Raw genomic sequence first — 27,693 nt, 5'->3', positions numbered from 1 at the left:
TTATTGCCAGAGAGCTCTATGGATGATGTCACATTTTTCCTGAAGAAAACAGGCCACCAGAGTCTTTCACTGAGATAATTAATTATCTGTAGTCTGGGCCATAGCCAGAAAATTCCCATGGCAAGGCCCCCAAGAAGTATTAACTCCACACTGCTTGATGTTTTCAGAATTATTAGGGTCTGGGGTATCCTGTCTTGTCTTTTCACACTGAAAGAGTGCTTTGCTCGGTACTATTGAACCATGGGGCAGTTACAACAACATATAGAATTACAGTGCCATGATCCAGTCAGCACAGAGAGACCAATAGGAGGGGTCCCTGTCAGTTACACACGTGAATCTGCATGTTGGAATATGTTCTACATAGTTTAGCAATGCATCACAATGGCTAAAGCCACTGGTTTGGGTTTGCCATATCCAGTCATATGGCAAACTTCTCAGCCAGCATTACAGTATAATAGACTGCACCTGACCTGAAGCCTGGCAGCAAGCAGAGACCACAGACTGATCCAACTAGCCAGCAGGGAGAGGAAGGACCATCTGCTAAAACACCTTCTTGGACACCTGAGCAAGGTGAATCATTAACAACAGCACAGGAATGACTGTGTTTGCAGTTCAGGGCTGCAATCATACAATCTATATTAACCAGTCTGGACTGAAACTCAAGAGATCATGGACCTCATTCTTGTGCTTCATGCGTAAAATTAACCTCACCATACTCCAGTTTCCATTCCATAATGGAAATAATACTTCCCAGGAATGCTGTGAGACATAATTCATAAGCATATATAAGATCTAGATACTAATGTGATGAATATTACAAAAAATTTAGCACTCTGATATCAGTGCAGTTGTTCTATTCTATTCATTTCCCTCCATTCATTGCATTCTTTTATTTCCTCCATGTTTATGTACTTCTATGCTATCACCCACTTTGTTGAAATCCATTGGAAACTAAAAAGTATCTTTGCTACACATGTAACTCAGGTTGTCTAAATTGCTCTTTCAAAGTGCTTCATTGCCTGTATAAGGAACTGAAGCATCTGAAATTAGAGGCTCTGACCTGAACTTCAGGGAGGCACTTGAAGCTGCTGGTGTAAGCACTACCTCTCCAAGAGGAATAAACCAGCCAAGGTAGTTTTTTTTTCTGTTGTGATCTAGGTCCCTTCTGACAGAAATGAGCATGTGTGCAGCATGATGGAACAAGAGACAAGACGGTGCCAGTGGGGCCATAGCTGTCAGGATGATGAAGTTCAGAGGAAATCCTTCTGCCTCCTCTGTGGAGACATGAGCATAACTCGAGAGTAGGATACCAACAGACATAACTGTGTATACATGTGTAATAAACTGTATACACAACTTTCCCTTGTCCAAACGTTTTGTTGACTTCAACAAGCTGTTTTTTGGTGCTTTGTGGTACATGGATGTGCATTCAAGTTTCTGATGACTGATGAATGGGCAAGAACAGTAGGACTGCACTACAGCAAGCACTCACCAGCGCAGCAAATTATTTGAACAGAGGAGTTGTCAGAGGAAACGAGGGAAGTGGCTCAAACTCTTAAGAGGGAAGTGACATAGAGAGGGTGGGCAACAAAAGGTATAGACTGAGAGCTCCTGGCAGTGCCCATGATGCCTTCATAGCCTCCAATGTCTTTGAAATCCCCCTGATCCTCCCCTGTGTCTGTCCTTCCCCTTTCCATCCTGTACCCTGCTTGAACATTCTCTCCTCTCTCCATCCTCCCATTGCATTCCCAGAATGACTCTGAAGCCCATCAAAATGCCATTTTGCCTGAAATGCTGAGACAGCCTGAACCAATACTGGGGAAACGGGTTTTCATTATGAAGCTGACCGCATCAATACATCTGTTTCTGACTTGTTTATACTTGAAAGTGACAAATGCCTGGAAGTTACCATGCAACTGTACTTGGGTTAGTCAGTTCCACTCATTTTGCTGCCATGGAAGAATTTATGCTGATTTTTTGCAACGAAAAACAATCCTTTCCAGGATAAGAAAGACTTGCAAAATACAAGCCATTCCTGTCTTAGGAAAGGACTTCCCTTTATTCTCAGCAGTGTATCATTTTGGGTGCTGCATATGCACAGACCTAAGAAATAAGTCACTGAGCTCATTTTATTTTGGACATCATGCAAAATTGTACACTGAATTCTACAGCAACTTCATAAAGATGTGCAAGACACAGGATGTTCAGTAGGGCCAGCACTTTTCTCTGTGAAAATGCTACATTTCTCTCATTTTAGTCAACCAATAGGTGGAGCCTTTAACCCTAGAAACAAAACATTCTCAGATAGCCATGCTCTCACAGTTATTATATAAATACTTATATTTGCTTTTATTGAAGCTCATTTTGGATGGAAAATAATCTGGTTTTCTCTCAAGAGCTTATTTGATCCTCAGTTGGAGAACAGGAGACACAAACTTAATAAATATTCAACTGGGACAGCAAAGTTAATAAAACCAGAGTCAGCTACAACTGCAGTATTAAATTAACAACTGGTGACTCAGAGTACTGGACAGCATTATGACACATAAGACATATGCTCATTGCAAGCTTTCCCAAGAATCCCAGATATTTTAAAGCCAGAGAGTCCATGCATCTAGCATTTAGCATTACAAAAGGGTTGGCCATGTCCTCTCCCACAGTGAGCTTTCTCTCAAGGAAATGAGAAAAGACACAAGCTTGCTCATTGCTGTTGCTCTGAGCACACACTCTCTGTTAAGTAAATACTAATTTTTTTAAGAGAGTCGAATTACATCAGTTGATTAAATTATATATATATTAAATTATATATATAAAAAAATTGCAAAGGAGAATCAGTTAAAGACACTGATCCCAGTGGGAATAAAACCAGAACTTGAAAGCTGATAGGAGATAATCCTTACTGTTCTGTTTTGGACAGAAGACCAAGAATTTTGGGGAAAAAAAAACCAAGTTGCTCATACTCTTCCTTCCTCTCTAGACAAGCTGTTCAATGGATCTGAGACATCAGCCAATTGTTCCTCTCTTTTGACCCTCCAAGCCTAAATAGCATGATAGATACAGTTCTGTTAGGTACAGCTCACGCATTAACAGAGAAGGATTTTAAAATGTCTTTGTGAAAGAGGTTTTCAGCCTACAGCTGTCCAGTGACAGTGATATTTTGAGGATAATTACTTTGAAAAACATAATTCTAAAGCAATTTTATTACCAAAGAGATGGTTATCATTGCTATCACTGATAGTACCTCTGCCCTTCATTTCAGAGGGATCGGGAAATTGCCTAAATAGCACAATTTAACTACATTTCAATATACTACCTTATCTTTTTTTTTTTTTCTTCTCTCATAAAACAGCAGGGCTCTGTTTTAAAATTCATGATTCTGGGGCTAGCTAGACAAGCCCTGCTTACCTCCCATAGTGTCTCCTGCACTTTGCATAGCAATGATTGCAAATTACAGAAAAAAAACATAGTATTCTGGACAAAATTCAGCTCTGGTTATAAATGGTTCAGTGAAAATAAAAGAGGGCATTTGTGGTCTGAAGTCTATCCTATCTTCATTTTTTTGTCCTGCAAAAGCTTGCTTCATCAGAAAAAAGCAAAAAACAAGGGTTCAGTCAGAGGGGAGAGAAAGTTTTAATTCATTGTACTGATATGCCAGATATTTTTATGGACTTTTTAGGCTCTGATTTTGCTACAGTGTGGACACCATCCTTCTCTTCATTTTCTTGCCTTTTCTATATCCCTTTTCCATGTCTCTATCTTGGCTCCCTTTATCCCTGTTGTATTCCTCTTTTCCTTACACTCTTTTTCTTCTATTGCCCAATCTCTTTCTTCTCATTCCATTCTCCTTAAGTCACCTCTCCCTCCTCACGTTAACCCTATCTTCTCTTTTTTCCTGCAGCTCCGTACATGCCAAGATTTTTCTCTCAGGGAATTTGAATTTCATCTGTATGATATCAGCAGAAAATTCTAAACCATTTTAATCTAATTAACAAGACTTTGCAGCTATAAACACTTCACAAAGCTACTCTACATGCACTGTTCTCTGGCTTTACTAGAGCTTTCCACTCTGTCTCCTCTTCAGCTTCCCAAACTGAGATTTTGCTAATGACTGTCTGAAAACTCTTTCCCTTCATGCTGTTATGTACTCTTTACTCAGGTGCCAAGGCATCTAGCCCCAACTTTCTCTTCTTACCTTAATATTATTATAATTATACATCAATATACCCAAAAGAAACATGTTCTCTTTCCACCCACTTATCTAAACCATATTCCTCACTTGAGCTTTCAGGCAGCTCAGTATTTAACAATATTCATGCAAGAGTATTAAGAAAGGCACAGAAGAAGTATGGTGTTTTTAACCAAGCAATGCCTAGGTGGCTATCACAATGTTGTTTCAACATCTCAGGAAGTCAAGTTTGAAACAGAGGCAGTTTAAGGTATTACATGAAAGTTTAGATGTTGCAGCAAGAGGAGGAAGAGAGGGAGAAAAACACGTCACAGCCTCAGCTATAGAGTCAAACTCTCTGACTTATGGAAATCTGACAAGTGATGGGAAGGCCAAGTAAAGCCATGTCAGCAGAGAAAGGAAAACTTTAAATCAAACATACAAGGCACCAGTGAGCTCTCTCCTACTGCACGATGTGCAGTTCCAGCTACAGACATTAAGAAAGATAAACTCAGGGTGTAACTGGTGGTGATCAAAGGGTGATGACGACATGGAATGCCTACTTTGCTAGGAGAAATTAAAAGGATGTGGTGTGGCTAGCACAGCACCACAAAGGCTCAGAGGGTGCAAGACTGCTGTCTACAAATACATCAGGCATTAAACAGTAGGGAGAGAAGTAGGCTTTTTGAAGCATGACTGGTGTATAGTACAATGTCATAAAGGTTTCACTCAATATAATTACAATTGCACTAGAAATTAAAAGAGAAATGTTGCTAAATGTTAAATTGTTCAGTTCTGGAACTGTTTTCCAATAAGAGTTGCAAGGTAAGCAAGCCACCTAATCTTAAAACACAGCTTGATAAATTAATCACAAAGGTTAAATGAAGTGGTTGCCTAAAGAATTTAGGGGCTTGATTTACAGCAGATCTTCTACGATTTTATGTCCAGGATTCTCAGGAATATGGTTCAGTCAATGCAGCTGCAGTATGAGGATAACAAAAGCCTGAGTTTGGAAGTAACAAAAGAATAAGGAAAAAGGTCACAAACAGAGAAATAAAGAAGGAGGGAGGAAAGCTAAAGAAAGAGGGAAAGTTAGATATTAAGAAAAATGATATAATAGAATGACTATAGGATAAAATGTATTAATAAAATATGCAGCTATATAAGAAGGAAAAAAAGAGGAAAGCAGAAAAATGGAAACAGTAAAGAATTTTCCTTTCCTTTATGTTTACAAAACTTAGCCTTCTGATAGAAAGACAGATGGTAAAATACTAAAATACCTTTATAAATGTTAGAATGCAGTTGGTAGTATATCACCTATACCCATGTGGATACCTTGTAGTTGAGTTTGCTGAGAGAGAGGATTTCTTCCATGGCAGGATGTACAGCCACTGTTATCTAAGTGTTTCATAAGGACTTTACCAGAGAGAGCAAAACACACAGACCCCACTCACCTCTGCTAACCCTTCTCTGATACACCCAGGTCAAGTGAAAGTCTTATAGCCCACCTGAAGGTGAGCTCCTCCTGGCTCTGGATGAGAGAGCTCTTTTCCCCATGATTGTCCCGTTTCAGTCACCAGCAACCAGCCCCCTGTACTTGCCCTACAGCAACCCCTCCTGCAGGGGATGAAATGACCAGCCGAAACCTGCAGCTTGGTAGTCAGTGGCACAAATGCTATTAAACTACTAGCCTCAGGCTGGCAGTCCTGGAAGGATCTTTTCACAAGCAACCTCATCAGAGAAACCAAATCAAACTGGACATGATAAGAAGTATTAGCTTCAAGCTAAAACCAGGATATAGGGGGGAGCACATCCTGCCATTGTCCATGGGGTGCCTGGTGCCAGGCAAGGGGACACATCCTTCCTAGGGAGCTATAGTTCTGAAACTTTGTGTGAGCACTCATATTATTTTTCTTGAAAACCCCAATGATTTGTAGTGGGATGCTGACTTCATAAATCTATTTTAGTTATTGTGGTGATTTTTTTTCCATACATCAATAGAAGAGTGAATGGTAAACACGTAAGAACACTGCTCTTCATCTTCTTTTCAGCCCCTCATCAGGAAATGTTAAAAATCAGTGTTGATATTGCTGGAGATTAATGGCTGCTGCTCAGAAAGTGCACAAGGAATATATTCTTGCTAGCACAAAGCCATAGGCCACTGGACAAAAATCTGAGAACAGGTAGGTTCATATCATCATTGTAAAGATCCACACTGCCTGTATTGCTCTGTAATTAATAATACTCATGATGAACTGACTGAAATCACTGTAAAAATTAATGCCATGCCTTCATGGTCCAATTTATTCTACTGGTGTTTGAGGATTTCTTTTGAAATCAGTTTTTCAGTATTTAAAAATTACACCCCTGCCCCCAGCTATAGGAAGAAATCCTTAATGGATTTTTAGTCCCTATAAATTCAATTTGTGTCTAAAGACCATGTAATCACTGGTTTTTTATATGAGCAGTGAACTCTCACAAGCAAAAAGGCACTCCACTGAGCTATAAGGTCTTTAAAATCAATCCCTGTCATCAGTTCATTTGTTTCCCACTCTCTTTCAGAGAGGTTGTGCTTAAGAGTTCTCCTCCCATGTATATTGGGATACATTTTCATCGCCACAGCTTCTGTATACTTTTTCTCCCTTTTTGTTTTCTTACAAAATAAGGCCTAGGCTACGGTGACCTCAGCCATTTAAGAAAACCTTTCCTTTTCTATATTCAATAAGTGCACGGGGCTCTGCCAGGAAATCTGATGACAGGCAGGGCCGAGTCCAACTTGGCCTTAAAAGCTAAAGCACAGGCAAGCTACCTGAGGTCTTTATAATAAAAAAAATTCCCAAAATAAAGTTAAAAAAAGAAGATATAAACATCACTGCCAAGGCATGTCTCTATGGTTAACTGGCACATCCACGGTCAAAAAGCCCCAAAGTAAGGACTCAGAATCGATAAAAAGGACAAGGAACTGTTGGAACAAGTCCAGAGGAGGGCCATGAGGATGATCAGGGAACTGGAGCACCTCCTGTATGAAGATAGGCTGAGAATGTTGGGGCTGTTCAGCCTGGAGAAGAGAAGGCTGCGTGGAGACCTTATAGCAGCCTTCCAGTATCTGAAGGGGACCTATAGGGATGCTGGGGATGGACTCTTCATTAGGGCCTGTAGTGACAGGGCAAGGGGTAACAGGTTAAAACTTAAACAGGGGAAGTTTAGATTGGATATAAGGAGGAAATTCTTTCCTGTTAGGGTGGTGAGGCACTGGAATGGGTTGCCCAGGGAGGTTGTGAATGCTCCATCCCTGGCAGTGTTCAAGGCCAGGTTGGACGAAGCCTTGGGTGAGATGGTTTAGTGTGAGGTGTCCCTGCCCATGGCAGGGGGGTTGGAACTTGATGATCTTAAGGTTTTTTCCAACCCTAACTATTCTATGATTCTATGATATCAACAGCAACGTGGCTTGGGTCTATCTTTGCTATGTCATCAGTGAACTAAGCACATGAAACATATGTATACATTACTAGTTAACCCTGCTAATGCTGTGGTTGTCATGACCAAATTACTTCCTGTGTCTGAGCTTACTGGTTGGGGTTTACAAGGCAGTGACATCCTGCCCTGCATTTGGTAATGCAGGCATAAGATCCCCCTGCTCATTGCTGCTGAGTAAACAGTCGTGGTATTTTACCTTTTTTTCAATTTCAAAAAATATTGGATCTCCCTACAGGTACAGCCTGCTGTTATTCTCAAAACAAAGTCTTCTTATATATGCGTGTATAATATTTGCCTTGCCAGTACTGAAATGGCTTCAAGATAAACCCACAGACAGATCTGTCAGTCCAACAAAATGCCAGCCAGGCACCAGAAATGTCCAAACTGATCTGAAAATGAAAAGCCATGAAATGACTCAGTGCATTAGGTCACTGTGACAGCCAGGAGGTAACATCAGAGTATTTGCTTTGGCTGGAGTCTACCTTGGCTCATCTTTGTTTGTAGTGTCAAAGCCAAGCTCTCATCTTAAGCCAAAGTGCCATAGTTTGCTTGCTTCAGTAACGGTTCAACATAGGTAACAGGCAAATAACTAAAATGGGGTTTTTTGAAGTGAAATGAAAAACTCATAGGGATTAAAAAGAATAATGATTCTCTTCCCTGCCCGGTAGTAAGGAGCAGAACAGACATGCTCTATGGCTACCAGCATGGTTGTCTTTATAATCCTCCTGTGATTCTGGGAAGCCTTAGACGTGCCTAACATTCTCTGTGGGTCTGTCTGTATGAATATCCATAAGAGTATTGTCCCAGAAAATGTGAGTATCATCTTGGTGAGGAGTTTCACCCCACATTACAGTGCCAATGGCAGCTATCCTCATTTTTCCCATAGGGATAATGAGAACATGGGCAGATTTTATACATTGTGCAACTCCCCCCCAAAGACTATGGTAAATAGTCACATTTCAGTGTATTGAACAGGAGAATTATTCAGCGATAAGAATAAAGAGCACATTTATTGCCACCCAGGAAACATTAGGGATTTTCTTCACCTCCTCTTTCCAGACCACAAAGGGTAAATCTTTCTAAACTACATGAGCATGATAAATTTCTAATGAGGTTTGGCTCTATTCACCACTGAAGCTGCAAGCTAACTCCATCTTTTAGGAAATTACATATACAGGGGTTTATATAAAGTCAAATGAAGCACTATAAAAATTGATACTGTTTTGTAATGATAAAATTTTTTTCTTTTCTTTTCAAAATTGCATTCAATAATTCTTCCTTTTTCCTGCAGTCTTTCACTGCAAAACAACTGTCCTTTGCCTTTATGAAAAAAGATATTTAGCTTGAATGCATATTTAATGAAACTTGAAAGTACTTTCTGAGAAACTGAAGGTGAATTATGCACAGGAAGAGTGATACTTAATGATTCTTAATGAGATGAAATCTGAGAGTTGTGGTAATGGTGCAACTCAGTTGACTCATATGCCAAAGAAATTAACAAAACAGTTGCTTCTTCTAATCAGATAAAACAGTAACAGATAAGACTGTAACAAGTACAAGAAACAAAACTAATTTGTTTTTGCAAGGAAGGGAATGTGCAGAGTGCTGGAGGCCAGATGCTGGAGGCAGAGCTTTGACTGAACCCTGTATATGCAGAAAGTCCAGGGACCATCTTAGGACCGTTTTCAGAATTGGTGACTTGCAGTTCTGTCTCTTGAATAGTAGCATTAATGATGGTAATTATACTCACTATATTTGCTTGTCTTTCCCCCACCCCTGAAATGTTTCCCCTGTGGTTGTTTTCTGCCCCTCTTTAAGTGTTCAGCACCTCCAGATTCCCCTTTCTTCATCAGTTCTGGTGGGCGTTTATTTTGCTCTGGTAGCTGCAGATAGGGATGTTAAATAAAGCAGTTCTTAAAACTATAACTGTTCTATTAAACAGCTTATGGTCCTTTGCCTTAAATTTGCATGTCCCTGTCAGCTGAGCCCTGTGCTTTTTGGACAACCTAAAAATAAATAGGCACCAAGAAAATATAGTTTAAAATACTTTTACTTTACCTGCAATTCTCCTTCCATTATACTGAGGAGTTTTATCAAGTCCTCTTTAGAAAGCTCTATGGACTTCTTGTTCTTTCGTTCAGTAGGTCCAGGTGATTTTGAGTGCCGTTTGACAGTTGCTGAAACCATGACCTCATCTTCCTTCCGATGAGGTTTGTTCTTTTTCTTGGCATCCTCCTGAAGTTTTTCATTCTCTGCATGGCTGATGACAGGCTTGGAACTGGAGAAGTGCCCATTAGACGAGCTTTCTCCACCTTGGTTTCGGGATCTCATCCCTACCTAGAAAGAAACAAACATAGAAATGCATTTATAAACTAAATTACTTACAAAAAGCCACAGTGGAAATACTGCCTTTTGGAAGAACAACAATCTTCTAAAAACTGAAAAATTCTGTCATGCTCAAAAGACAGAGGCAGAAAGCTCAACCATTTCAACAACTCTGTGTGTGGCTGCCAGGGAATCCAGGACATTAATTATAAATTTAAGAGAGTTGCAAAGTAAAAGCAACAAATTAAGCATGCCAAGATGCTGATATGAGCTTAAATGTTAAAAGTGATGCAGGAAAATTATAAAGATCATTTTCTAGCGTTTCCTTTCTTTCAGTCAACATTTTGATCATTCACAATTCATCACTAAACAAAGCAGGTTGTTAAGCAGATCTTATTTTAACATGAGGTTTGTTTGAGAAACAGGAATTTAATTAAGTTTTAGAAAAGCGTACCCGAGTATAAATTCTCTACAAGAATGGAGTGACAATGCGTGACAAAAAAGCTCACTTGGTAGTTTCTCTGAGTTTTATTCCAAGTAACCAAGAAAAATGAGGAATACAGAGTAAATCAAGTGTTAAACTCCATCTTAAGCTAAATACTGCATTATTAGACAGTAAGTATCATAAAGGAAAGTTTAAAAGAAGTTTTAAAAATGAGCATAGAGAGAATGAAACTGCTAAGAGGGTCATCACAGTCCTTCTAGAAGATTCAGGGTTTCTCAAAAATGTCAGGTCATGGTTACTGAATGCTCACATCTCTTAAGCATCTACACCACACTCTTAGTCTATCATAGGAAATTAAACAGTGACAGCAAATGTTCCCAAGCTCTGGCACTTGACCTACAGTATTGCTAAATTTATAGCACACTCTGTGGCACACTTCTGGTCCAGGGAAACTACCAGTCTCCCAAATAATTCCTGGGCACAATTCAGGAAGTAACTCAGACCAGGTACAGATGCAGTCACCCTTTTCTGGAAGAGAGTTTAGCAGTATGAGCATGGCTGGATTGTGCTATTTGACCCCAGGGCACAGAATGAGGGCCCTGGCTCTGTTTAGTTTACAAGTAACAGCCCTGATGTCACACAAAACTGTGAAAATCATCCTTGCTGTGTGCCACCATCATCAAACAACAGTCTTCTCTGATTCCTTCTGCTGAATGCCGTTCAGCAATATCAAATTAAACCACTTGCCTTTATCTTCAAATCTTTTCACAGCTTCTCTTTCTTACCCATCAGCCCTTCTCAAGTTGCTATCCACAGAACACATTCCACTAAAATTAGCTTAATTTGCCTGTCTCTTGTCTTCTCCTGTGAATATCTCTCTCCTTTATTTTCCCTTGATCATGCAAATTGGCCAGAGAGGTTGCTAGCCCTTAAAATCCAATTTACCCTGTAAGGTCTCATCCTGTGTCACTGACTAGCAATGACACAGAGGACAGGATGGGTTCATCAGTGTGCATTTCATTACTTACCATCATCAAACAGATGTGCATAGGATATTCAGACACATTTATACATGGCCATATATTGCTACCCTGTCATGTTGCTATCGTTTTTGTCACCTTTCTTTGAAGATGAAGTAGGTCTTTATAATTATTTTTAGTGTTTAGCTGTAAATTGCTATTTGTAATCTAACATGATCTAATAATCATAATTTGTAAATTATGACAAAAGATATTTGTTATAAACAATACAGAGGCAATAGTGAATTTAGGTTTGATTCAGGGCCAAACTGAGATGCTAAAGGTAAATTGGTCTCCTACAAATCAGATATTCTTCATCCTACTTGAAATTGCTTGTATAACAGACAAGGGAAATCATCAGGAATTTACTCTTACCTTACTTCAATTTACTTTTGTATATGACCATATATTTTAGTACCTCAACTTTTTACTTAAATCCAGTTTACCCAAGATAAATACCCAACCTAATACTAGAAAGCAGGATCTGCAGAGAGCAATATCTTGCTTTAGATCAACTACAATTTGAACAAACAGACTGAAGAAAGATGAAGGATCTGTGTACATGAAACTTGCCCAGTTTTTCTATTAGTAGATTTAATGAATAATATTCTTCTGCTCCCAAATCTTCCCTCTTACTTAAATTCATCTCTGGATTTAGTTTGCAGTTTGTTCATTAGTCAAACAGATGCTTCTCAACATCACTAACATCGCACACTTTTCTGATAAGGATCTCAGATCAGCAATTCACTAGTGACAGGGTAAAACCTAAAATACATTGCCTAGTCAGCTTGGATAATGTTACACTGGGCCTGCTACGGCTTGCTACTTATTTGACTCAGGCCACTGTTATAAATCTCTTGCTCACATTAGCCTTGCATTTTGGTAGTTTCACACTCAGCAGGAAAATTGTCTTTTTATTATTATTGGTTACTCATGTCTTAACTTCATTAATTCAGTGGAATTCATCCAGCAGTATAAAGGGGGAAAGAATTAGACCCTATGTTTTCAAGTGAGAGAGTTTCATGATGAGATTCCTTGCATTGTAGGTCTGCTCCTATCCAAACAATATGTGATACAGGTATACAATGGCCTTTAACTTCCTGAATGCTTATGCAGTATGTTTTTCATCAAGCAGTTTGGATTAAACACATGAATTATGCTTTCTAAAAACAGATTTCCATTATAAGCATGAACAATACCTGCGAACCTCAGGAAATCTTTTAGGTCTCAGGTTTGTAATGGAAAAATAAACATTGCACTATGTTTCCTTTCAGATAGGGGTTTTCAATTTGTTTAGCTTTAATGGGTTTTAAACTTTCCAACCATGCTTCCTTTCAGGATAGAGTACTCGGGATTCAATCTGTCTCTATTTCTAAGTGTTTCCGTCTGTCTCTGTGGGTCACAGCCTCCAGCCACTCTCATCTCTAAACCAAACGTGTTTTTCATGGTTTATGGTGAATGGCTTCATGGCTCTAGAACATCCTACAGGTTTTAAAGATAAATACTGCAAACTGTCTTTCTTACATATGTTTCCAGTTGAAAAAAGACTATTACATGACAGTGTACTCTGCTTTGTAACATGCTGCATTAGTGATTTCTCTATAGTAAGATGACACAACTGTTAGACACGAAGGTGCACAATTAATTTATATTTAACTCATGACTAGCTGAGACATATCATCCACCTCAAGCATTGTCTAACCAAACAGATGTACTTAGCTGGAAATGCTAGACTACACGAAAGGTGGTGTGTCACTCTGCTGCACCATAACTCGAGACAGCCACTTTGATCCATCTATCCATCAATCCCCGTGGGAGCTGAGATAACAATTCATGAAGCCATGTAAAGGCCGAGTAGTTGACTGTAGGTTTATAAGCACGCTAACAGAGAAATATGGAATTCATATTTAAAGTGTGTTTTTACTTGATGTAAATCAATGTAGGTTTATAAAGGACAGATGGAAATTTATTTTTAAAAAATTCATTCATACAGCAGCAGAGCAGCCTAACCAATTCATCTATAGTTTTGTATCAACTAGCAAATTAGAATATTATTGTCACTAAAGGAAGTCAAACTTGGCCTTTTAAAACATTTCTTTAGAGCTTGTAGGTTTATTTTGCATCAAGTCTTACATCACTGGAAGTGTGACAGACAGCCTGTCACTCTCAGGGACATTGCCCCTCACAGCCTTTCTTTGCGTAAAAGCCTGCCAAAATCAGTGTAACACCAAAACCTACTCTGTCTTCAGTTATGATGTTGATAGTTTTCCAACATGCTATCCAAATGCAAAGGTGGTGTGTGCTGAAGCCGGAGATGCAGGTGAACTCAAGCTTAAATGATGACAGAAATGGACAAAGTTTTGCTATTCACACAGCAATTTCCAAGGATTTTAAGGGCCAAAATCAACGGCATGATCCAGCTGTTGTTCAGTGCTCTAGGAATACAAAACAGCTGTAAGGATGACTGAGTTTTAATTAGAGCAGCTTGAACTAGCCAGAACATACCAGTGATCTTGGCTTAAATACTGTGTGCTGGAAAGGAGTGCTTAGCATTATCATTTTGGACATTCATCTGTATTTCTGATGGCATCATAATAAAGAAAAAAATTTTCTGACCAGTTGCATGAAATCATTTCAGTATGTAAATACCAAAATCCCCAAACCTTGCCTATCTGTTGTTTCACCAGAGTTCCAGAATCTATTATGGGCACACTGCCAGTCTAACATTGGTAACAAATGACCTCTGCTGTCTGCACTGAACAATTCTATGTCTCTTACAGCATTCCTGATCTGTGGAAGGGATTGTGTTCCCTGAAGAAATAGCTGGTATGGTTTATAATGATGTTAGCATTTAATATTTAAATTTACTGTTGGTTTTTATTGTTGGTTTTGGTTTTCCCCCACCCCTCACCATACTGCATATTAAACTGGAAACAGTCTCCAGTCAAATAAGAAGTCTTTATCTGATCAGTCACCTTGATTTCAACATTACTGGCTACTTATTTCAATATGTGCTCACAGCATTGGTACTTGGCATGGGAACACTTTAGCCTCTCTTCTGTTTCACTCATTTGTTAAGCTTTAAGCACAAAAGACAAATGCTATGGTTATTTACTTAGGTCTGTATTGCTTTTCTGGGCATAGGTCCTTTGGTTTTCAGAAGTTAGCAATCCACACAAGATTTCATGAAATAACCTTTATGTCAGTTTTACTGACATCAGGAAGAAATCTGTAAGGAATTTGCTGAGTAGGATGTCAAGAGAGGACAGGCTCCATACTGGTCCAAACCCTTCCCTTGTCAATGGCAATTTGTTCTCCATATAGCTCTTGAAATGACAGGTCAGATTAGGCTCTATTAATAGCTCTATTAGAATCAGATAATGCAAAAGTGTGCTTTGAACTTAATGTGTAGTCCCTCCTGCTAAATGAACATACTGATTTTTGGCTCTGTAATGCTTTCCTTTAAAATAAAACAACAGCATAATAATGCTATAATATGCACAAACACACACAAAAGTTGATTTACAGCCATGATATGGTTGTTGCCTTTGGCTATAAATTTGTAGTCTGGAGTTCAGTTGCAGATCTAACTGATTAAGATATCACATGAAAGTGCTGGGTTTCTGACAGACTAAGAATGTATTGTAGGTTCAGTGCAATTGGGTTATTAGTTAGCCAAAACTGGAATTATTTCTCAGCTTTGGGAAGTGTATCTTTCAGAGGCTACACTGTGCAGGCATTTGGAGTGGAGCAAAGCACTGTGCAGAAGTGCTTGGTACACAGGGGAACTTGTTGAGAACTCAGGCACCACGCAAGCCACATCTCTGCCCAGCTGTTAGCAGTCAGTGTATATGACCAGGAGTGAAAAATATTTTAAATATACTCAAAATGGAGACCAAATAATATAAAACCTCCATCAGATCCCGTAAATGAGGAAGAGAGCTGCAAATTTTTTTAAGTATTATCAGTCTGTATCTACAAGTAGTGAGTACCAGGAAAAAGCACCAAACAAAAACACAGTGAAAGAAGACACCCTCTCATATGTCAGAAAGAGAGGAAGATAGGGACACCAAATTGACCTTGTTGGTTTAAAAGTCCTCAGCAAGGACCACCCTAGATGGGGATGGCTGACTTTAGCCTCAAGGGATTCATGTAGCCCTAAGGCTACATACCCTCAGTGCTGTGGCTTTCACAGGACAAACAGGTAGAGATGCAACTTTTCACAGCACCTTAGAGACTGATTAAATTATTAGGTTTATTTTTAAGTTATTCCTTATTATAACTTACTCCAGGCTGTTTTCCTGGACTCTGTGAATGTTGCTTATAATTGGTTTGTCTGACCTGAAGAAATAAAAAGGAATCATAGTACCAAGAGGTTATCGTAGAACCAGGTAAAACTGATAGCATCATTGTGCAGAGGCAAGTGCTGAGCAATGCTGCTCAGTTGGACTTGGATGCTGCATGAAGCAGACATGTGTCAGACTCCAGACTATGTGATAGCTGAGCAATGCCACATCAAGGGAACGCAGATCTCATTCTTGATTTTGCTTTTGCAGATGACTCCAGTGTTTGTTTCAGTCATGCTAGTCAGAGGAGAGTGCTAAACCAAATGACTAATACAATGAAGAATGGAACAAATATCTACCCTTAGCAATTCTGGAGTTTCCTGAATTTCTAAACATTCACACCTAAAGCATTAATGCATTGTTCTCTCTAACCCTGCCCCAGTCTGTTGCCCTCTTATGCATCAAGACTTATGTGCAATAGCAAACAAGAAAAGGTCTTTGTTCCTTCTGACAGCATTATACATTACCCGTGTTCTTTTGTGGGAGCATATGTTAGCTGCTTGTCCTTGTTGCTGGAGAACTGGCACAGAAATATGGATACTATATGGATCAGGACAATTCTCTACTCAGTGAACAGGTTGAATAAATGAGCTATAAGGCTGTAATTCTTATGCAGACTAGGAGAGGACTTGTGGCTAGTCAAGCTACATAACACCACTACTGCCTTCATCTTTTCACCTGGTATGCTTGTTGCCCTGCAAAATCATTTGCCATAACAGGTGTTAGGAGGAGCAATGCCCAAGCACACATGCTGTGCCTCACACACTGAAGAAGAAATGTTCATATCATCCTCTTGATGCTGCCTTCATAGCAGGATTTGCAACACCTCCATTGTGAGTGCTACTGTGTGAGCTCCCTCCCACCCTGTAAGCCCTTTCCCAGATGCAGCACACTCAGCTGGTCCCTGGGCTGCTTTCACTGCAGGCACTCAAGTGAGGGCGAGAGGCCATAGCATTGCTTAGAGGAGTGCATGCAGGAAGGAGATACTGCCCCATGGCAGCTGTATGTCACAGTACCTCCCTTGTTTTGCCATACCCTAACATGGAGTCTCATCAGTGAAATAAACTTGAGTCTTTTTAATTACTGAGAAAGAAGGACAATTTGTCCTTGTTATGGGCACCTGGCAAAAAATGCACTGACTGTTTAAGTTGCAAGACACAGATTATTTTCTTCTATCAAGTCACTGCTATCTCATTATTCCCTCATCTATTTTGGTGAATAGAACTTTTCATGCTGCTTGCAAGTAGTGTAGAAAAGTAGCAAAGTTATAGCAGACACAATTGTTCACGTACAGCATGAAAATCAGGACAGCATTTTTGCTTTATCAAAGATTTATTTTATGGCTTCTAAAATTGATTCTTATAAGAGTGGAGCATAGTAACACATGGATCATGTGCACCAAGGATTATATCAACAATAGTCCTTTTCCTTGAAAAAGGAAATAAGAGGAATAAGCATAAATATGTTTTTAAGAAGAAAAAGATTTCTGAAAATTCCATATCCAAGTGCCATTCTGAATAAGTATAATCTGTGTGAAAGTAGAAAAGGATTTCACAAAACTAAGAAAGGAAACCCAGTCATCACTAACAGAGATTTATACTGCTTTAACACCACTTTCTTAATTCCAAGATAAACTCTTCTCTGACTAAATTATAGCATAGATTTACAAAGAGCAGAGTTTATGCTGGTGTAATTCCATTAATTTTGTCATTTTCAGGAAAACTTGTGGTTTCAGTTGGAATACTTTTATTTGAGTAATGCGTGATGACCAACTAAGGAGTAACATAGACTTGTTTCACAAAGATTCATGTTTCCCAGGCTTCATCTGGAAAAACATCTTGGATGCATGAGGCAATGAGGAATGATAAGCTATTAGATCATCATTCAGTCAAAAAAATAAACTTTTATGTATCACTTTACCCATGTTTTGATTACTGCGCTTCCCAGCTGCTAGAAAGTACAAATAGGAGTCATGGAGAAGAGACAGCTCAAGTAGCTGACACCACTAGACAAACATGCCGCTAGGTCTGATGAGGATGTATTCTCCAGAGTGGCCATGTGGCTGAAAGGGAGTGCCCAGGAGGAAGGTAGGTGGCAAGAGTGCTAACTGCCTGTGATGCAGCCCTTCTAGCACACTTCAGCTGAGCTGGGACACATGGGAGTAAGTTATTTCTACTCATCCCTCTTCCCCGCATGTTTCCAGCCCACTGGAGTGTCCTGTGCCCGGGAGTACTCCCAGTTTGAAGGAAAAGCACCAATCCTTGGAGGAAGGAAATGCCACTGCTTCCTGGCCCTGCGTACCTTGCACCCAGCTGGTGGACCCTAACAGAGCTACCCCTTGCTGGATGAACACTGTGCCCTGTCATGATTGTTCACATTTTGTTTTACAGCTTTCTCTGCCTTTGAGTTATGCCACTGCAATTGAAAATCAAACTGTGAACTTCACATAAAGATAAAGCTAACAACGTCACCATTAGTTTCAGGCCAAACTCACTACACATTTGTTTTATCACCTGACAGCCGGAACGTGCCTGGAAAATGGTAAGAGAGGTGATGCAGATTAGCTGGCCTTCCAAAGATTTTTCACTCCTGCAGATCTTTGGTGTTAGGTAAGCATTAGTCATTTCTTTTTGTTGACACCATAGAACCAAGCTGATAACCCGCAAGATAAAATATACTGTGGGCTTATGAACCACGCTATATCTCTCATAAGTAGTTTCTAAAGACCACTGCTCCTATAATGCATTTTCTGCTTCTAAGATAGCAGGAAACTACTGAAAGCAGCAATAGGCAGGAGCAGGCTGATTACAGATCTTGCTCTTGAGTCCCTTGGCCCTATCCTCGCGATGACCAACCAAAATACCTAAACCTGTTATATCACTAAGGGAACACAGCATGGAAAGTAAAGTCATTCTGTGGTCTTTACAATCCTACTTTAAACTAGGAATAAAACATGGGGCAAATAAGGAATGCAGTTATATATATATACATATATATATATATATATACTCTTACTAGCTTTCTACAAAATCTCTTTCAACTTTTCACTTTAAAATTATTTTTTCTTTCAAAATTAATTTGTATTTTAACACATGTGAGACAAGACAAAGAACTCAATGTCCCAAAACCAAAATTCAAGCTTTGAGTCAAGGAAAGTATTTTGCTGTCTCTTGCTGACCAGATACGAATCACGAGTCTTGTAATCTTCAGTAGCCATGACTTGCACAGCTCTGATTTTGCTGAAACCAGTAAACAAATGTACCTAAATTTTACCACTCACTAATTTATCCTTCTTTTTTTTTATGCAAATTAAAAAAAAATAATCATCCCTATGTAGATACCCTCACAGATTTTGCAAGGGGAAAAAAAATCATACAAAGGACCTGTATCTTGTACAAATATTGTCTCCAAGAGACAACAGTGTAAAAACACATCTGCAGCATCTCAAATTTCAGCTGTCAACCAAAGCAGGGAACAAGTTCCAAATCTCTCTCAGTGACTCCTTTGTAGGAAGCTTCAGTTGTTGATAGACATATAGTACCAGCTTGCACATGAATGCCTGGTCATTTGGTGAGAGGTGAATTTAACCCCCTCTGCTAGGCTAGGCTGCCTTCCAGCTCACAGAAGGTTCCTCCTCTGTGAAGTTTAAATGGTCTCAAAACAAGAAGTTAAAAGCAGTCTCTGATACTAAACCTGCCCTTGAGTTTCACTATCAATTTTGGTGGCTTTACAATAATATTTTTCCCATTGAAGGGGGAAAAAAAAGAAAAGGAATTCTGTGGCTACATGTATCCTGTAGATTAACCATGTCCAGGACTCCGCTCTGACTGTGAGGCCAGCTGTCCTGGAAAATCCTTCAGGCTTTTAAGCCCTCTTAGCATCCATAACATGCTGGCTGCATCCACACTGCCTGCTGGGAATTCCTCCTAGCCCATGCTGAGGCCTGAAACATGCTCTCAAATGATTCGGGAAGGTGTTAAGTGGGCTGGCCAAAAGTGTGCCAGGGACCGCTCCAAAGGTTTAATAAGAGTACAGACATTCACCTTCCAATATCCATGCTCATGCCCCAGCACTGTTTAATTTACAGCCTTTCCTTTCCACAGCCTGCTCCTTTACAAACAAAGGAAATGGAAAACTAATCAGCCATGCAAAGGGAAAGTGCAACTCATCATAAATACACAGTCTGAGAGAGAAAATAAGCAGAGGGTGGTGGGAAAACAGAAATGATCCGTATTTTTTCATGTAAGTTAGGTCAAGGCAACTTCTACTTATTAGAGGTGTATTTTTATTGAAGAATAGTCTGGAAATACTGCAGGGCATCAGGGATCAGGAAGAAACAGGGCAGCTGGAGCAGAGCATAATATCCCCACTTCATGCTAAGCTTCTCCTGGAAGTTGCTGGGCTTCATGGCACAAACTTTTAGCTCTTCTGCTTCCTGTCACTGATAAGAGGACTGACTCTTCAAGGCCTCAGAATGGTCCCCCTGCATTATTCAAGGCCCCAGCCTTAACTTGTCATTGCTATTTGTAAAGAGTTAAAAGTAAAGGAGAGTCTTACTTCATTCCTGGCAGTGCCAGCCCAGTGACTGTCATTATTTCCCAGTAATCATGCAGGCTTTCCACTGACTTCAGAATTTGTGGCAAAGAAAGTAAAGAAGTAAATGTCAGCCTAACTGATTTAAATAATACCAGTGCCTCATGCTGACAGGGAGCCAAGCAAAAACTTCAGATACCTCACCTGGGCATTGAAAATGTCCTCATCCACTTTAACAGCTTTCATTTATATAAACCATATTTATGTGCCTCTTCTAATGTCTTGGTTTCTAAATCCCTAGACAATTTCTTCACTTGAAAAGAATGAAGATAAAGAGTTACCCTGCATGTACAGGTTTAGCTGGTTTTGGTCTTTTTTTGAACAGCCTCTCAATGCTAATCTGCTCAAATCTTCACGTGGCTTTTTAGTTCAAAGCAAAAAGGCTAAGATGAAAACATAGCATAGTTACTTTGAGTAGGGAAAGAAAAGAGAAGGAAGAAGCAAATAGATATCTTTGCATGGGCTTGGTCTTGCATTAACTGGAATTACCTGCTGTCATATTCAAGTTGCTTTAATGTCTGTGACTCCCTAAAATCCAATTTCAACAGGGATAAAATCTAAGCAAATTGTGTTTGTCTTGTTGCAACTAGCCAAACATTCCACCTTACTTAAGTTTTAAAAAAAGGATGAATTTTCTTTTTTTCTTTTTGTTTGTTTTCCACTAGGACAAAGTAAAAAAAAATCTTAGCTGCTTTTTTTAGAAAGCAATTTCAGTTCAGAGCCATGGAAAGATATCAAAAAGAGCTCCTACAAATGGAGTGGGTGTTTTACAAGGCTACATGAAGTTAAAATCATCTGCACTGGCACAAATTCATATGTTCAGCTTTAAGTATCTCACTTGTGTGACTGAGCTGGGAGCTTAGGTTTCATCCATAATCTGCAGCATCTTTGAAATGGGGCCCAGGCTTTCTGAGGTTAAGACTTCAGGCCTGCCCTCATCCTCAGTCATGCAGCTCCAGTGACCACTGCTGAAACCTGCCATGGCTCCTGTCTATCAGGGGAGGCACCTCCTGATTTTCTTTCCATGGAAAAAGGTTCTGTGCAGAGGGTGGTATTGCTACAGCCTTCCTGTGAGAGGACATAGCTGGAGGACACCACTGCATCCTGCCCTTTTGATCTGTTGGGAGGTATCAGTTCTGCCCCTCTAAGCCACCACTGACCTTTCTAAAGAGGCTGTGGGCACATCAGTAAAATAACTGATAAACTGGCCCTGGATCCATAAACACAATTCACAAAGGCTGATTCTGCTCTTAGGTGGGGAGGCAACAGCAGGTATTTGGCACCTCATTGTCAGCATCTGACACAGTGCCACCCTTGGTGGCAAATGTTAAGGACATGACAAAGGCTGTGGAACTGTATCCACCCCTCACAGTCCCTTCTATAACCAACCCTGCCAACTTTGTTTTAATGAAGTTGTAACCTCAAGTGTCTTGTGCTGCTGGGGTGGATCTTCTACAAGACACAGACCACTGCTGCAGGGACATTTCTGGCCAGGAGGAGCAGAGAACACAGTGTTTCTAAAAAGTACTGAAAAGAGTCAAAAGATCACTGTTACTGAGATACCTAACCGGGAAATGAGCTCGTTTGACTCTCCAGCCACAATTAATTTGTGCTGAACAGTTTCTTGGAAGGAAAAGTGGGGAGAATTTGGCCATTATTGCCCAAAACAACTAATTTAAGGAAAGCAATAAACAATGGATCTGTGTTAGCTTTCTTTTAGTTAGAGCAAGTGAAACTACAGACTAATTTTTAATAATTAAAGTAGATCTGGGAAAAAAAATCATAAATTTTTCAAGTTTCTATTTCTTATGAGGATGTAGGTGACAGGAAAGCAATGTGGGTCTCTGTGTTGCTGAAATGAATTGGTGTGTTCCTTTAAATATTAAGGCATCACTGGGTCTCTCAATACAAATTTAGACTGGTTTGACTTTTCACAATAATTCCAAAAAGTTTGGTCACCACTCAAAGAAAGTGGGGAGGCATATGCTAATGGTATATGGTTGGTAAATCAAGTAAGAAACCAGGTAAGAAAGCAGCATATAAATAGAGAAATTACTGTTTCTATTTAATGAAAAACTGTCTGACCCAGCAGCTATGTAACATCTCAGCATTATTTATTTGTTTACTTAAATATTTTTCAGCTGCCTGCGAGGAAGTTTAGATGACTGAGAAATTACTTTGGGCTGCTTCTCCTGTGCATATGTGGTGAACCCATGGCCTTGGCAAAGACCTGCTACGGTCGCTATTGGCAGTTCCGATCATGTCTTGGCTCTGTGGGCAGCAGGCTGGACCCTGCACTGCCCAGGCAGCTGCTTTTTTAGGTGTAAATGCTAGGTATGGTCAGGAGGGTAGTTTTTCCTCTGATTTGCTCAAAATGGTATTGTTATGGCTTTTCAGCTTCTCACTCGTGGTTTGGGAAATGGAAGATAAACCAGCTTTCTTCTTACGAGAATGCAAATTCACCTCTTGCCATATTAAGGTGCTATATTTAGTTATCTTAAGAAACAAGACGTGACAGAAAGTATTCTCATATGCTCATTTCCCATTTCATATACTATTTTACTCCAACTGAGAATAAACCTCACTCAAGTTTCTATCCCTAGTGACAATGTGTAAGTGAACTTTCAGTACCACCTATTTTCTCTTAATATTTACTGCACAGACCTCAGATAAGAGCGTTTTCTTGTCTGTATTTGTCCACATGTGCACTGAAGGGATTTAGGACCTGAAATAGTTTTTTTCAGACCTGCACACCTGAAAGTTAAAGGGCAGCTCTCCAGAGCACCCAGTAGCTGACTGGTAAGCACAGCTGTCCAGAAAAAACAAGCTCTGAGTGACCAGCTGAGCCTTCACTGTATATATACTGAGAACCTTTCAGAAAAGTCAGGACAAAGTCCTCCTCCTGAATAAATATTTCTTTACTGAATTATGAAGAGTATTTGATATCTGTAAACCTGAGAGACTCTGCTAAACTAAATGTAATTTGAGAAATGCCTACTTTCATTTATTAATATAATATTTATCAGATAGGAAACTAAATTAAATTCATCAGTTCATGTCCATTTCTAACAGTTACACTTTCAGATTTGCTTTTAACAGCACAGTGCTTTAGGATTTGTACATTATCATCTTAGAGAAATTATTACATTCAGCTGAAACCCAGAAAACCCATCTGCCTCCATATTAAGTTCTGTAACTCATTAATCAAAGTTGATTTCAAAATCCGGTATCCTACTACACCTTTTAAATTCATCCCACACACCATCACTGACTGTATGCAAAACAAACAACATAAATTAAATGCAAAATTAAAAATCAGTCACCAATTTGTCAGTTGCTTCTAGGTCTGCAAAACTGAGGTAATATGAAACAGCCATACCTAGAGGATCTCTGTACAGCTGGGCATCTGCCATGTGCTTGACCTAAGGTAGCTGTCATACTTGCAAAAAAGTCTTGATTATGATTGTACATACTGGTACAAATGTTATCAGTTTTTGGCATAAAGGAAAACCAAAAGCTAGCACAGAAAAATGCTTGGAAGCACATGCCAGCGTGGTAGCATGGCTCAGCTATAGCACCAGCCTTCCCAGCACTAGAAATCATCTGGCCATACCCCACAGAAAGTGGCAAACACCAAGTATTCGACAAACCTCAGACTTGTTGAAATAAGCATGTGTTGAAGACAAAGGATTATAACTAGATGGATAGGAAAGCCTGGAAAATAAAAGCATTGTCAGAATGCAGCATTTAGCATTATAGCACAGACACCATGAACGGGTGTGCCAGGCAGGCTTAGCTCCCCTGCCCTTTGCTCAGCCAGTGTATGAGGTAATGTTGTGCAAACAATTTCATGACATTATCTCTATTTAAGTAAGCAAGAACAAGGCTGGAGAGTTCTGTATAAATACTTGTCACTGACTGATCTCTCTTGAAGATGAATTTCTAGAGAGGAAAAAACGCAGAGTTATTCTTCCCATTGTATTTTCAAAAAAGATGACAGCACAATTTTTTAGGCTTTCGCAAACCTCAAAGAAACTTTTCCAAATGTCTATAAAGGTGGAGGAGTAAATAAATGGATTGTTGAAGTAATGGAACAATTATAGGACTTCATAACGCATGCATATTTTTAAATAAAAAAGAAAATACTGTGGGTTTTTTTCTAATTTGCTTTAAACATTCCATAACCAGAAACTCATTATTAGGATTTTGTACTCACATTGACTTTGTATCAGGGAAAAATAAAGTTTTGTTTGTGTAACATTGTTAGGCAAAATAATAACTATACAAATTTAAGAAATAAAAACTTATTTATGCCAAGTTAGTGGAAATTAGCAATGACAATTTAAGGGGGATTATGTGATGTATTGCAGGTTTCAACCAACTAAAAATAGAAAAGCTATACAAGCCATAAAAATTGCACAATGTACAACTTTCAGTTCCAGGAAGATCGTGCTTGCAATCCTTGACTACAAATGGAGTTGCTTTCTTACTGTTGAGATGGATCTTCTGGGACCATAATTAGTATAGACAATCCCAAGCATTCAAAATGAGTCAGACACCTAAAATATGATATGATATTGGGATTAAAGTTGTGAAATTTTTATAAAATCAGATTGCCTTCCAGTTTTTGAGCTGGGTTTACAATTTCAAAGTATGTTCCAGCACCATGAGGCATTTTAAAAATTGTTACTATATAGCAAATGTGATGGCAATGGGGCTTTTAAACGACAGGCAAAATCCCACATGAATATTGTGAGACATTCAGTATGGTCATAAAAGTCAGCAGTGCCTGCTGAAGAGTTCCTCATTACGCTAACTTGTTAACTCAGGATCCTTATTACTAACTCATTAAGCAAAAACAAAAATCAGGGGAAATAAGGTACTTTCAGGATATCCTTGGTAATCCTCAACAGTCCCTGGGGACCTCGACAGTCCTGCAGTTCAGATGAGCCTTTGAAAGATAAGAGATGACATAAGTCATTTTAGTCTCCTCCTGGAGCTGACATCTGCAGGAAGCTCAAGTGCTGCTTTCCAGACATGCTATTGCAACAGCATCTCCTGAATGCTATTAATTCAAAAGCACAGCTCCACCTGAAAGCTCCCACGTATCAGACAGCTAGCCCATGGTGTGGAGTAATACCTGTGTCGAGGGATGCTTCCAGAGAAGGGACTTCGCTAGAATCTAGGTCCGGAGTGGGGAGGAGGGAGTCGAGGATGGAGGTATTCCTGTGCCATCACTCTGCCGCTCCCACCTGGGGCTGCCTGAGGTCCCTGCTGCTCCCTAGAGAAAAGATACGGCTCAGGGGCTGCATGCAAGGACAAAGAGAGAAGCAGCATGTTCTGCTTGCTCTGCCTGCTAGCCAGGTTAGCTAGAAAACAAATTCCAGACTTAAAGTGGTTTGATTTTTTTTTTTTTTAGCTTAGTTATTCCCATCGATTTTATCTATGTGTCTCCGAGAGCATGGTAACCTGAAGAATGCAGAATACGCTAAGTGATGTTTTCTGCTTTAATTTAGCAGCTTTCTGCTTTAATTTAACAATCAACACCAAGTAACCCCCTCCATTCAGAAAAGCAGCCATACGAGGGAATCAAAAAGCTCGTGGGTGATATGCTGGGTTCCTCTTTTAGTAGATTAGTTTTGCAGAATATGTGCAATGCCATGCAGTGCAATGAAATGATGAAATGACAGCAGAGAGTATGTCCAGCTTGGCCCGTCAGTTAGTCAAACTGCATGTAGTCTGCAGGCTTGTGGCTGCTCAGTGAAAATGCATGACTCCCATGGCTGGTCAAGCTGGGCAATCCACAGCACAGCAGCAAGACCTGCAGAGCAGTTCCTTTCAGAGCCCACAAAGAAAACAAAGGTAGGCTGGGGACATGGCAACAAATCCACATACCATGGAGATAATACCAGACGTGGAGGGAACTGGAGCATTGTTTATTGGAAAGCTGGGTATGTTGCAAGGTATATGGAAAGAAGGTCTCATGTTGATAAAAGCTCATGCATGACTTTGGTTAGTTTGCGTAAATGAACAGAATTTGAATCCATCTAGTGGATTTCCTGAATTCTGCCCTGACTTCCTCAACTGAGCAGCACGGTTATGGTATAAGCAGTTCGGTAGGTCAAACCCACTTCAGAGACAGCTAGCATGGAAAGATCAGAGCCAATGGATCTGAGCAGCTATGTGTCCAGGCAGGCTCAGCGGCAGGGCTGGCAGTGCCAAAGTGCCAAAGACCTTCTGAGGACTGACAGACCATGGCAAAACATTTGGTCAGGTAGAACATGGTGTTCTGGAAAGCTGTGATATTTTTCAAGAAAACAGTAACAATTTTGTTCAGCTCTATACATTGACTGTTATTTAAATCATGTATATAGTTCTCCTAATAACAATGTAGTCCTACTAGGGAATAAATTTCATAAATTTAAATTCCATTTAAGGAATAAAGGTCGACTACTAGGGTGTCTAAGTTAACAACAGAACAGTGTATGGCAAACTTCCCCATTATTTCTTAACAAACTGTATGTGATTTCTTGCAAAGTAGTAAATACCAACTTAGTATGTGCAGATTTTTTTTTTGTCCTTGCTCTGGATTGAAATAATAAAATTTATTGCATGATGAACAATACAAGGATAGATACAACAATGGACTCTTAAGCAGCTGTAATCACAGGTAAATTGGTGCAAACACAGTAAGTAAAACTTGACATTATAAGGGGGGGAAAAAACCATCTTATTTTATTTATAAACGCTTTAATTTTCTTTAAAACTTGTTTAGGAAACTTCAGTCTTGAGCAACTAGTTCTAGGAGAAAACTGAGCAATTATCCATCTATTTATTTACTTATTAACAATAGAAAACATTTCCTACAAGTGCAAGAATTCAGGTTATCACACTGTTATACCCACAAGCTCTGAATTGTGTCTGGCATGACAGTTCACAAGGAGCAGAGATAATTTGTATGAGACACATAGGATTTACAGGAATTAATTCTTTGTCCTACAAAAAGGTTTTCCTTCTAAAAAGTCAGTGAGATTTTTATCATTAATTTTAACAGAGGAAGGATCAAGACTATTGTCTTTAAAAAGATAATGTGCAACTATTTAGAGCTAATAAAAGAAAGTAAGCCGTGTATTTGCAAAGACCTTCATTTTCAGTGATTCACAAAATACAAGAAAGAACAGTTTTCTGACAATACCAGCTCGTGTTAATTAATGAGATTACAAAAAAAGGTAGGTCAAGGCTTAATGGGTCAAATTCTGATTTAATCTCTCTTGACTCTTCTGAGTTTAAAGAAGTTACTCTGGATTTTCATCAGTCTAAACG

The 27,693-nt window shown here is 39.5% G+C and overlaps 1 protein-coding gene across 5 annotated transcripts in view; it reads right to left on the bottom strand.

Annotated features, from left to right (window-relative positions):
• The window catches only part of FILIP1 (filamin A interacting protein 1), a 124,108-nt gene that overhangs the window by 51,777 nt on the left and 44,638 nt on the right, over positions 1-27,693 (bottom strand). For 4 of the 5 annotated variants that reach the window (XM_061358405.1, XM_061358409.1, XM_061358406.1 and 1 more), the window contains exon 2: positions 9,701-9,979. In XM_061358405.1, coding sequence (XP_061214389.1) covers positions 9,701-9,979 — 279 coding nt within the window. Of the gene's footprint in view, positions 1-9,700; positions 9,980-25,510; positions 25,652-27,693 lie in introns of all 5 variants that reach the window. The other variant, XM_061358407.1, reaches the window with a different exon arrangement.

Source organism: Neopsephotus bourkii, unplaced genomic scaffold, assembly GCF_033783945.1.
Source record: "Neopsephotus bourkii isolate Nb327-2 ecotype Australia unplaced genomic scaffold, CSIRO-AGI_Nbou_v1 NB_941, whole genome shotgun sequence".
Taxonomy (NCBI): domain Eukaryota; kingdom Metazoa; phylum Chordata; class Aves; order Psittaciformes; family Psittacidae; genus Neopsephotus; species Neopsephotus bourkii.
Note: the sequence above shows the minus strand (reverse complement) of the source record. Positions and strands in the feature narration are given on the sequence as shown.